At 45.5% G+C, this 13173-nt stretch overlaps 1 protein-coding gene across 5 annotated transcripts in view; it reads left to right on the top strand.

The window, feature by feature from the left end:
• The window catches only part of DENND5B (DENN domain containing 5B), a 202145-nt gene that overhangs the window by 98441 nt on the left and 90531 nt on the right, over positions 1-13173 (top strand). For all 5 annotated transcript variants that reach the window (XM_070049612.1, XM_070049608.1, XM_070049609.1 and 2 more), the window contains one exon: positions 6886-7552. In XM_070049612.1, the coding sequence (XP_069905713.1) occupies positions 6886-7552 (667 nt within the window). The remainder of the gene's footprint in view (positions 1-6885; positions 7553-13173) is intronic.

Here is a 13173-nt window from a genome sequence, read left to right as displayed (position 1 = left end):
CATCTCAACCTGAACATCGCTTGATTCATGATCCTTTTCCCATGTCTTCTCAGTAACTGGTACAGCCATCCACCTAGTTGCCTCAGCCAGGAATCTGTAGTCTTCTTCTCTGTCCACAAACCCACCTTTGTGTAAGCCACCAAGATGTCATACCTGGACTCCTTCGTCACTGTGCAGCTGGCCTTGTGTCCTGCAGGTCCCATTCGCCCTGCTCTCCTGCTTACGCTGTTGTTTCTCCCTGGAAGGTTCTTCCACTTCACACAGTGAATTCCTATTTATCCTGCGGATTTCACTCCAAACATGGCTTCCGCAGAGAAGTGCTCCCTGCCCACCTCCTCCCACCGCCTTGCACCTTTTGTAGCACCTATCCCAGTTGCAATTAAATCATTTCATAGCTAGCGATCAGCTCTGTACCTCCTGCTGTCATGTCAGCACTGTGAGGGCAGAACAGTTTCTCTTGTTCCTTGCTGTAACCCTGCCTTTGCACATGGCAGATGCTCGGGTTGTTAAATAATTGAAGGAATACTTCCCTGCTTACAATACGCTTCCTTTCCCAGACCTTCTCTTTTCAGGGTCTGCATCCAGTGCAAACCCATCCCTTACGTCAGAGTAACCAGCTGGGCACTCCCTCCTCCCTCCGTGTAACATCTGGAGCACGTGCCATGGCAACACCAAACCCATTATTTGGCGACCATGGTGGTTTATAGGTCTGTCTGTCCTGCTAGACTGTGGGCTCCATAAAGGAAGGGATTATACTGTGCTCTGAGTTGGCAAAATCTAATGAAGGCAGGCAGGCAGGCAAATGACCAGCCCTTGAGTTTTCTGAGTAATTTTTCTTTTATTTGTGTAATGAGAAATAATGGGAGTCTTATAAAACAATAGAATATGGAAAAAGGGTTGCTAAAATCCTGGCTGCACTACCTGAAAGGGAGATTGAGACTTGCAGAAATACACAGATGGCTTCTCGGGCTTGCCTTGATCACCAGCAGCTGCTCCGATTTGTAGTTTGTTGAGTTGTGGGAGGGTGGGATGAGGAGTGGATATTGTTAGTTAGTACCAATGTTATAGAATAACATGAGATTGTTGAAAAATGTGGTAAACAAATCTTGATTTGTGACTCAGGCTTTCTGAGACATAAAGTATGTTTTAGTTTAACTGTTCATCTAGTAAGGTAGGCACTTGGCCTAGAAGTTAAGAAACTGCTTGGGATGCCTGCGTTCCATATCAGAGTAGGTTCGAGTCCTGGCTGTATTCCCTGGTGCAGCTTGCTACTAATGTGCATCCTGCAAAGCAGTGATAATCAATGATAACGTGTTGAGTCCCTGCCACCCACATGAGAGACCTGAATTGAGTTTCCGGTTCCTAACTTTGGATTGGCTTAGCCCTGGCTATAGTGGGCATTTGGGGAGTGAACCAGCAGATGGGAGATACTCTTTCTCTGTCTTTCTCTTCCTTTCAAGTAAGTAAAAATTGTATTAAAATATTGAAAAAACAGGGGCTGGCGCTGTGGTTCACTTGGTTAATCCCCCGCTTGCGGCACCGGCATTCCATATGGGCGCCGGGTTCTAGTCCCGGTTGCTCCTCTTCTAGTCTAGTTCTCTCTGCTGTGGCCCGGGAAGGCAGTGGAGGATGGCCCAAGTGTTTGGACCCTGCACCCGCATGGGAGACCAGGAGGAAGCTCCTGGCTCCTGGCTTCAGATCAGTGCAGTGCCAGCCATGGCGGCCATTTGGGGAGTGAACCAACGGAAGGAAGACCTTTCTCTCTGTCTCTCTCACTGTCTATAGCTCTACCTGTCAAATAAAAAAAAAAAATTTGAAAAGGAGTAGCATTTTCTAATTTATGGTTTCCAGATTAGAAATTGAATTCTGACTCTTTCTGATTTGTATGAAGAGCATTTAAGGAAAATTCTGGCATCCGCTGTGTGTAACATGCAGAGCTCAGCTTCACTTTTTGAGCACTGTGTCTGGCAAAACTCTTCCTATAAATGTTTGAATGTGTGCTCGACAAAACTACAGATCTGGGAGAATACTTGGCAGCTGTTCAATAACAGTTTGAATTGTGACTTCTTGTCATTTATGATGCTGAAGAGCCTATCTATTAAATTAAGTCTTTATGTTGATCTTGGAGGTCATTGTGTTTCTATATCGCCTACTTGATGAAAAAGAGAACTTCAGGCAGCCTCGAGAGATGAATTAGATCTAGCCTTGATCCCAGCTGTTGTTTTTGTTTGTTCGCTTGTTCATTTGTTTATTCATTCAACAAGTATAAGCCATGCCATCATGCCCTGTGCTAAACAAGTTTGGGTTTAGCCTGGAGCAAGAGTGATTCAGATCCTCCTTACTTAAATCTTTGTTAACTAAGATAAATACGTCAAACAAATTTCAGTCATCTGATCAGCAGGGGAATTCATGGATCTTGTGTACCTTGAGAGCAGCCTTCATTTGAAGGTAGAAGTATGAAAAGACTCTCTCAGGTAGAGTCTTTTCTTACTCAGTTATTCCCAAGACTAGGCATAAGCAGTTGTTTTCCCCTGGCAAATCTTGAGTGTGGATTTTATGTAAGTTTTGTTTTTTTTTTTCATTTTATTTGAAGGACAGACAGACAGACATGCAAGAAAAACATCTTTGATCTGCTGATTTACTTCCCAATTGCTGGTTTACTTCCTAAACATCTGCAACAGCCAAAGTAGCCAGGTCTCAAACCAGCCGCCCTGATGCGAGATGTGGGTATATTGAGCAGCAACTTAACTGCTGAGTCAAATGCCCACACCTAGGCCACTATCTTAGCAACTTAATTCTTGCTAGCATATCTAAGAGAATTGAGTAAATCTACCTGTGAGTTCATTCCTAGTCTAATTTTCAGTGAAGTGAAATATATCAACATTTCCCCTGGTGGAGTAATGCATTTAATGCTAACCTAAACCTCACTGTATTCTCTTTTTGTCTTTGTTGTCTGTTACCATTTATTTTGGGTCCAAACGGTTGAGTGTTCCAGTTGTGACCCTCTTGAATATGTTAGGTTATGGAAGTACAGTCCCAACCTTGAGTAGTTTACCGGTGTACATTGTGCATGTGTATATATTAGTACACGGCTTCAGTTGCTTCCCCATGCAGTAATGACATTTCAGGGACATGACAGTGGCTTTCTAATGGCGTTTAAAGGATAAGAAGGATGGGGCTGGCACTGTGGTGCAGTGGGTTACAGCCCTGGCCTGAAGCGCCAGCATCGTATGGGCGCCAGTTTGAGACCAGCTGCTCATCTTCCGATCCAGGTCTCTGCTATGGCCTGGGAGAGCAGTAGATGACCCAAGTCCTTGGGCCCCTGCACCCACATGGGAGACTGGAGGAAGCTCCTGGCTCCTGGCTTCAGATTGGCTCAGCTCCAGCCGATGCAGCCATCTGGGGAGTGAACCAGCGGATAGAAGACCTCTCTATCTGTCTCTACCTCTCTCTGTAACTCAGTCTTTCAAATAAATAAAATAAATCTTTAAAAAAAAAAAATAGAGGATAAGAAGGAGACTGCTTTGTATAGAGAGGTAAAGACCTGGATAAGATCATGTTTATGTAGAGACTTGGAGGAAGTGAGGCGATGTTCTGGTTATCTACTGCTGCGTAACAAACTTTCCCTGTACTGCTTGGAACAGGAGTTGGCATTTTTTTCCATAAACCCCAGATGGGAGATAGTGGAGATGTCAGAACCATCATGGCTGCTCTTCTGTTGTTTGAAAGCATCCACAGACAGTGCCCAAGTGGCTGTGTTCCAGTGAGACTTCCTTTACAAATGCTGGTAGCAGATTGAATTTGAATGAAGGCCATAGTTTGCTGACCCTTGACTTAAACAACAAATCATTCAGTACTGAGCTTACAAACTGGGGGTCTGGTGGGTTTTGTCAGGTTGGGCTAAGGACTGAGATCATCGGTGAGATCTTTTCCTCACAGCTCTCTCTCCTGGGTTGGAACATTCCTGTCTCTAGGGTCTCCCTGTTGGATCTTGCCAGCTTGGCAGCTTCAGGGCTTCCAGGCTTTGTGGCCAGAGGGAGTGAACTGGAGCCATGAGGCCTTTTTTAGCCTTGCTTGAAAGTCAGTTGGTATCACTTGTCAGTGCTGTCACATTTTACTTGACTGGATGAGGGCTGTGCAAACATGGCTCCCAAGCTAAATCCATCCAGCTGTCTGTTTTTATAAATAAAAATGTATTAGAACACAGCCACACCCATTCCTGTGTGTTGTCAGTGACTATCACGTGCTACAATTGTAGAATTAGGTATCTGACAAAGGCCGTGTCTCTTGACCAAGAAAGTATTTCAGGCTGGACGTGGGCCCTTTCAGCAGCTCACCTGCTGAGAGGGTGGAGAGATGGCAAGGTTCTGGAAGAGCAAGTGCAGCTAGAGATCTTGTGGGAGCCATTTTAGGAAGTGCATTCCGGGTCAGGTGAGGTGGCACAGTGGGGAGTGAGGTGCACAGCCTTGGGCTTTCAGTGTGGTCAGACGGGCGTCCACAGGAGAGCTCTGAGATGAGTGACAAGATCTGGCTCGCAGTTTTGAAGGACCGTGTCGGCTGCTGTGAGGGCAGTAGATCGTGGGGAGCAAGTGCAGAGGAGGGGAGACTGTTCAGCAGGATATTAGTTACCAAGAGAAGAGGATGGTTTAGATCAGAGTGGTAAGAGTAAAGATAAAAGGGTTTCTGAATATGGTTTTGAAGGTAGAACTGCTAATATTTGCTGAAAGATTAGGTAGTAAGGTGAAAGAAAAAGAAGTCAGAGGTGACCCCAGGTTTTTGTCCTGGGTAAATGGGGTCGATGGGCTGAAAGGGGGAGATGCATGGGGAAAACAGGTTTTAAAAGAAATCAGGACTTTGTTTTTGGACATGGTAAGTTTGAAATGCCTATTGGATGTATGATGGGAATGTCAGTACTTAGTTAAGTCAAGTTCATGAGGCAGGAAATGCGGAAGTTGACAGAGTGTATTCAAAATGGTAGAAGTTGTTTGGGAAGTGAGTTTGGATGGGAGAGCCAAGCGTGCAGGTGTCATCTGACAACATGGGCTTCAGAAAGAGGGTTCTTCAGGAGAAGGAAGGCGTGGTCTGAGCTGGCCGCAGGCAGCAGTCTGGATACCCACTCACCTCCGTGTAAAGTGAGGATTTTCTTCCCTGAGCTTGCCCCACCATCACCATCACCATCACCGTCACCGTCACCGTCACCGTCACCATCACCATCACCATCACCGTCACCATCACCATCACCATCTTGTTTGGATTTAAGCACGGGAAACCTAGAAATCTTAATGTGACATCTGCAGAAGATTGCAAATGGAACATGCACGTGGAAGTCGGGAGCATTGGCCTTCATTCCTTCCCCAGTCCCTGAGGCTTTGTGACTGTCTACTTGGAGCCTCTCTGAAAACCACTGCCCGAGTGTGGGCAAAGTGAATTGCTGAGAGATGTCTCATTCTGCCCCCCTGCTGCTCAAAGCCCTCCTCAGGGCTCACCAGGGTCTGTCAGCACCTAGCCCCTGCTTCACTCCTGTCTTGAACTCTGAGCCCCACCCAGGCTGACCCTGTTTCAGTTCCTCACACCTCTGGTCATTTTCTGTGCCTTTGCACAGGGTCTTCTCCTCCTGACACCTGCACTGGTCTTCAGGTCTCCGTTTAGACTGGTGTTCTCCTGCTAGCTCCTTGAGCTCTAATTTATGACCTCCTGCTTTTTTCCCATGGCAGCCTGTGCGTTGCCCTATTGTGGCATTTCCCATACTTGATGTTTTTAATCATCTGTCGTCCTTACTGTGCTGGTAGCTACCCAGGAGCAGGAACCGTGTCTGTCTTCCTCACTCCTGCATTGCCATCCAGGCACTTAAATATGTGTTGACATTTGTACCAAATCAGTTACTAACCATGGAAAAAATAGAAAATTATACTAAGGTATGGTAAAATTACTCTTATGCAAGACTGAAAATGGGAATACATAAAACTGAGTAACAACTATTTTACAATGATTGAACTACAGGTCTGCTTTCTTTAGTATGTTTCAAGTGTTTTGTAATTTATTTATTTGATTTTAAATGTCTTAATTCTAATGTTTTTCTTCCTTTTCAATGCCTGAAATACAGCACCATTAGATCCTTGGTGGTTTTGCTCCAAAACTAGACTCAATCTAGAGTAGTTCCCGAGATCCAGAGCAGCATAGTTTTACTGGGAATAACCTAAAGTGCTTGGAAGTCAGTTGGTATCACTTGTCAGTGCTGTCACATTTTACTTGACTGGATGAGGGCTGTGCAAACAGCCCTTGAGTTACTGTTCCAGTAACTCAAAAAGCTTCCCATTTTCAAAATTTATTTCTCTAAGATAAAACATCAGGCAGGATAGCAATGATGATATTGTTGCCTTCTTTTTTGTTTTATGTTTTTCTATTTATCAAGTGAGCCTTCACTGTTTTCCCCATCCTTTGAGGCATTATCATCATTGCTACAAAAATAGTGCTTAAGTATTCAGTATTTGTTAAGTTCTGTGTACTGTGCCTTCCAGTCATAGATGTGGCAACTGTTGTAGCTAAAGTAACGGAGGTCCAGAGAACTCAGGTGACCTCTGAAGGACACAAGCTCAGTTAGAGGCTGACTGGGATTAAGTCAAAGCCACTGCTCTTAGTGAAGCCCCTGCTCATAATACTGCGGAGTAAAGACTTTTTTCCTTGCTTGTGTATTCATCTCAAGAATAATTTGATCTATGTGTAAATGAGGAGTTTTCAGTGTATTTGTAATTTATGCTCATCACTCCATGTTGAGTCTGGATAAAACCTGTCCTTTGCAGTCCTGTTGCATAAAACAGTACATAATTTTTTGTGGTTTGAAGTTGTTTGTGTACTGGACTCTGATGCTTTTCCCTCTCTCCACAGCTGTGCATGCCCAAAGGGCTGTCATTCAGGACACAAACGGACAATAAAGACCCTCAGTTCCACTCATTTATAATTACCCGGGAAGATGGTTCTCGCACCTACGGTTTTGTCCTCACTTTTTATGAAGAAGTTACAAGTAAGCAGATCTGCACAGCGATGCAGACACTGTACCAGATGCACAATGCGGAGCATCCCGGTAGCGTGCATGCTTCCTCCTCCTGCAGCATGGACTCCCTCGCCAGCAGCTGCGAGGAGGGCGACACAACCTCCCTCCTGAAACTGCAGCGGTACAACTCCTACGACATCAACAGAGACACCCTGTATGTTTCCAAAAGCATTTGCCTCATCACCCCGCTCCCCTTCATGCAAGCCTGCAAGAAATTCCTGTTCCAGCTTTACCGGGCGGTTACCTCCCAGCAGCCACCGCCCTTGCCACTAGAGAGCTACATCCACAATGTTCTCTATGAGGTGCCCCTTCCACCTCCGGGGAGGTCACTGAAATTTTACGGCGTGTACGAACCTGTCATCTGCCAGAGACCTGGACCCAATGAACTCCCGCTCTCCGATTACCCTCTGCGAGAGGCCTTTGAGCTCCTGGGACTGGAAAACCTGGTGCAGGTGTTCACCTGTGTTCTTCTGGAGATGCAGATCCTTCTCTATTCACAAGGTGGGTCTTTTCTGGAGTCCGAGTTTTCCAGAACCAAGTGTTCGCCACTTTCTCGGCTGTATTTCCTGTAGAGTAATGATTGCAGGCTCTTTCTCTTAGGTGTAGAAGCACATACGGTGGGAGCAGAGGCTGAGATGTTGCTTCTCTTTGAGGTGGCAGTGGCTATAGAAACAGGAATGGAGTTGGCTAATTTGTTGTTGTTTTTAATGGAAATACCCACTTTTTCCTAATAACATAAACTTATCAGAAAAGAAACATCCGTTCTTTTCACAGTGAGACTAGGGCAGATCCTGTTACTACCCAGGAGTATGTGGACTTCCCATTCTTTGCAGATTAGTAAAGGTTGAGTTCAGAACATCTCTGATAATGGAAGGAAATAAATGAAACTTGATTTGGCAAGTTCATGAGACAGTCAACTCTGGATCCTTGCCTGTGGGAGTGCTTCCTGTGAGTGAGAGATGACAGCGATGTGGCTTTCCCAGTTTGCCAGAGTGTGTGTGGAGGGAGGGAGACAGACAGACAGAGAGATAAAGAGAGAAAGAGAGAGAGAATTGTTTTTGTTTTTATTTAATCCTGGATGAAAATTATCCTTGTGATATCTTTTCCTCAAAGTTTTCCCAGCACCTAGTTGAGAAACAGCCTATAACTGAGCAGCGTGTTAGCAGTGAGTACTGTGGCGCCTGGACTGGAGCCCCAGTTTCCATGTGCATAGGAACTCGAGGGGGACGTGGAGGTGTCGTGTCCTAAGGGACAGTGGGCGGAAGGCAGTCAGGAAGTGGTAGCTCTGCGGTGCTGGATCCGGTGCAGAGCGCGGCACCAATATTTGGGTGGCATCCTGCCAGCTTGTGCTTCGGCTGGCAGAAGAGCAGCGCCGGCTCCTGACTGCTGCTCTCACGCTCGTTTCACCACTTGGCTTTTTTTATTTTCCTATTTTAGATTATAAGTGAAACTGAGCCAAGTAGACTATATTCGTACTTCCCCATCTTGTGTGTATGTTGACACTGTTTGTGTGTTGACAGCCGTTCACGAGGCTCTATTTTCTTGTTTATCCTACATGATGTTCTTGGATAATATGTCCCAGGTCTCAGTTTGTGTTGTCAGGAGGTTCCTCTCAAATGGTTGATCTGGATTCTTTATCTTGATCTCATTTTCTTAGTGCTCGGTACCTGTAAGTCATCTGTTCTGTATCTGAAAGATTAAACTTAAGTAATTCTCTTGCTTTCTTACTTTTGTCCCTGAAAGGGTTAGGGGGTAGAACGCGGCAAAGGCATGAAGCTTAATACCCTTAGGTGTGTTGGCCCAACAGAAAAAGAATTTGATTCTAGACTTACAAGGAATCTTGAAGGCTATGTACTTTATTTTCTTTTTAAAGCTTGAGGCAGATACTCTGCCTTTTATTTTTTAATGACTTATTTATTAATTTATTTGAAAGAGTTACAGAGAGAGTGGGAGGTAGAGAAAGACTGATCTTTTATCCTCTGATTCACTCTCCAAATAGCTGCAATGGCGGAGGCTGAGCCAGGAGAAGCCAAGAGCCAGGAGCTTCTTCTCCATACCCAAGTAGGAGACCCAAACACTGGGGCTTTCCCAGGAGGCTGCTTTCGCAGGCCATTAGCAGGGAGCTGGTTCAGAAGTAGAAGAGCTGGGACTTGAACCAGCGCCCATATGGGATGCCAGCACTGCAGGTGGTAGCTGAACCCTCTGTGCCACAGCACCAGCTCCAAGACCATTTACTGTAATTTCCTAATATTCTACCAGCAGGAGCAGTTCTGGTGGAAACAGTATGACATTTTGGGATCATAATAATCCTCGGTCCAAGTCTTTGCCTTGTCCCTTACTAACTGTAACCATGGTCATGTTAGATAATCTTCTGGAGTTTGTCAGTTTTCTCATTCCTCAGGGGATAACAGTGTTGGGATTCCTCCCTCTGTTTTATTGTGAAGGTTGAATAAGAAAAATTGTATAAAATAATTAGGATATAATTGACACTGCCCAAAGGATTGCTCATGTAGGTGTAATTATTATTTTATTAGTCATCTACAAACCTCTATAAATTGTGAAGATATAGTATATTACTACACTTATTTGTTTATTTTAATCTATTCAGGAGGCAGAGAGATAAACAGAGACTGAATCAGGGAGAGAGAGACAGGCAGACAAGAATTTGCATCCTTTTGTTCACAACCCAGATATCCACAGTGGCCAGGACTTGGCCAAGGGGAATCCAGGAGCCAGGAACTCAATCCAGGTCTCCCTTACAGGTGAAACAGAGCTGACTACTTGAGCCATCACCTGCTGTCTCCCAGGGAGTCTGCACTGGCAGTATGACATCAGGAGCCGGAGCTGGGAATGGAACTGTTGTGTGGGAAACAAGCAACTTTTTCTTTTTTCTTCAAAAAGATTTATGTATTTGAAAGGCAAGGTGATAGAGAGGGAAAGATAGAGACATCTTGCATCTACTTGTTCATTTTCCACATGGCTGTGAGGGCCAGGTCTGGGACAGGCCGAAGGCAGGAATTTCAAACACCATCCTGGTGTCCCAGAGAGGCCAGGTGCTCAAGTACTTGGGCCATCTTCTGCTGTCTTCCCAGTCACATTGGCAAGAAGCTGGATCAGAAGTAGAGCAGCTGAGACTTGAGCTGGTACTCCAGTATAGGAGGCCAGCATCATAAGTGGTGGCTTAACCACTGTACCACCCCAGTCCTGCAAACAGGCCTGCAAACTGACATCTTATCCACTAGTTGAAGCATCTGCCCCATTGCTACTTTTTTTTTTTTTCTTTTTTTTGACAGGCAGATTTAGACAGAGAGAAAGGTCTTCCTTCCATTGGTTCACCCCCCACTTGGCTGCTACAGCTGGTGCACTGCGCCAATCCGAAGCCAGGAGCCAGGTGCTTGCTCCTGGTCTCCCATGTGGGTGCAAAGCCCAAGCACTTGGCCCATCCTCCACTGCCCTCCCGGGCCCCAGCAGAGAGCTGGACTGGAAGAGGAGCAACCAGGACAGAACCAGTGCCCCAACTGGGACTAGAACCCGGGGTGCTGGGGCTGCTGGCGCAGGTGCCGTAACAGATTAAGCCACTGCTATAATGCTGGCACCACATATGGGTACTGGTTCGATTGCCGGCACCTCCCCCCCCCCCCCCCCATTGCTACTTTTAAAATACAACGCTGTTACTTTAAAAAGTCAAGATGTTTGCTCCAGGGTTGAGAATTTAATGAATGTTCTTTTGTAATATGTGCCATGCTTTTTTTAGAAAAAGAGAAAGCTTTGCATTATCACACTTCTTTTAGATAACACTTCACATCTCTGTGTTTGTGGTGTATGCTGAACCCTGGTCTGTTGGGTTAACTTGTCCCCTCTGGTTTCTGGAGACTGTTTATTGAAAATTTTCACTGATGGATATTTACTGATTGCAGTGTCAGTTGAAGAAGGAGTATTTACAAACATATTTTCGTACTCTGAATAGTTTTTGGTAATGTGATCTTATGGTGAGAAAGTAGAGTGAATTCTGAGGTTATAGAACTAGATTTTTTCCTAAAGTATAATACAAAGAACAAAAAATGTGCCATTGTGTAAGTTTGTAACCATTTGCTAAAATCATCCCATGTCAGGATTATCCTTCAGAAATGGACTGTGTTTTTTGGGTTTTTCCCCTGCATTTAATCCTCTCAGCAGTGAGTGAGTGCTGCTGTCCGTGTCTTATCTGGGAGGAGGCTGGGGTGCAGAGGAGCTAAGTGCTCTGTGCTGGTCCCCAGCAAATTAGGTGGCTCTGAGAACCAGGCTTGCCTCAGTCTTTCCCCAGAGTTCACTGATGCAGTCACTGCTCTTACCTTTCGTTATCTGTCTCAACATTTATTTTTAAATTATTAACTCACTCTATAGGTCTATTAAAAGGTATCATGCTAAATAATTTTAGAGAATAAAATGAGAGTGCTGTGTAAATGCAGATTTTAACATTGACATTGTGTCTCCCATTAGAGGAAGACATTTCATTTTAATGAATGAAATAAAAGAGCCATTATGTTGATTTGTACTCTGGTGCCCTCCTTCACTCTTCCTGACTATGTTAAGGAGGTTTTAGTAACACCTGATACCTCCTTTATTTCACAAGCAAAGCTATGTCCTAAAATTTAAAAATGCTGCAAGTCCTGAACAATTACCGTAAAAGCCCAAAGTGAATCCAGGTAGATGGATTTCAGTGATCAGAATGTAGACTGATTTCAAATTCTGGACCATAGCCCACTTTAACAGATGCAATCTGTTATTTGGAGTGTGCACATCACAGTCACTTTGCAGTGGTAACCAGCAAGACATTTTAAATAGAGGGTGAAACAGGAGGAACCCTCTAGGTCCACACTTCAGAAAAGAGCACTTTTCCTACAGCCTGCACTTACCTGGAGCAGAATAGAGGGATGATTAGAATTGCAGTTCCTTTTCAAAGGATTCAAACATGGAGAATTTTTTTTTTTTTTTTTTTTTTTTTTTTGACAGAGTGGACAGTGAGAGAGAGAGACAGAGAGAAAGGTCTTCCTTTGCCATTGGTTCACCCTCCAATGGCCGCTGTGGCCGGTGCATCACGCTGATCCGAAGCCAGGAGCCAGGTGCTTCTCCTGGTCTCCCATGGGGTATAGGGCCCAAGTGCTTGGTCCATCCTCCACTGCACTCCCTAGTCACAGCGGAGAGCTGGCCTGGAAGAGGGGCAACCGGGACAGAATCCGGTGCCCCGACTGGGACTAGAACCCGGTGTGCCGGCACCGCAAGGCGGGAGGATTAGCCTAGTGAGCTGCGGCGCCGGCCCAAACATGGAGAATTTTAAATGCCAATATTTGAACTTTTGATAAAAGAAAAAACATTGTGTTGGCCGGCACCACGAATCAATAGGCTAATCCTCCGCCTGTAGCGCCGGTACCCCCGGTTCTAGTCCTGGTCAGGGCGCCAGCTTCTGTCCCAGTTGCTTCTCTTCCAGTCAGCCCTCTGCTGTGGCCCAGGAGTGCAGTGGAGGATGGCCCAGGTGCTTGGGCCCTGCGCCCCATGGGAGACCAGGAGAAGCACCTGGCTCTGGCTTCAGATCAGCGCAGTGCGCCGGCTGCTGCGGCCACTTGAGGGGTGAACCAATGGCAAAGGAAGACCTTACTCTCTGTCTCTCTCTCTCTCTCATGTCCACTCTGCCTGTCAAAAAAAAAAAAGAAAGAAAGAAAGAAAAAAGGAAAAACATTGTGGGGCCTTGTTTATCTCCTTTGATTCTTCCCAAACGAAGTGAGAGTTGCACACACACAGACTACACTGCAAGCCTGGGCCGCTGCAGGGCTCCTCTGCCCTCTTTAGGGGTCTCCCTCCCTCTTGTAAGCTGTGCATGAGTCATTCCTCTCTGAAAGTGGAGCCTACTTGAAATTTTCTTGAAAGATTTGGCAGCCTTCCAATCATAAATTGTTAGTCATGCTCCAATGGCCTTCATTTCATAACATTTTTTAAAGATTTATTTATTCATTTTTGAAAATCTTCTACCCACTGGTTCACTCCCAAATGGCCAAAATAACCAGGGCTGGGCCAGGCCCAAGCCAGGAACCAGGAGCTGCTTCCAGGTCTCCCACATGAGTGCCGGGACCCAGAGGCTTGGACCG

Source organism: Oryctolagus cuniculus, chromosome 9, assembly GCF_964237555.1.
Source record: "Oryctolagus cuniculus chromosome 9, mOryCun1.1, whole genome shotgun sequence".
Lineage (NCBI taxonomy): Eukaryota > Metazoa > Chordata > Mammalia > Lagomorpha > Leporidae > Oryctolagus > Oryctolagus cuniculus.
The sequence above is the reverse complement of the archived record's forward strand: the minus strand, read 5'-3'. Positions and strand labels throughout refer to the sequence as shown.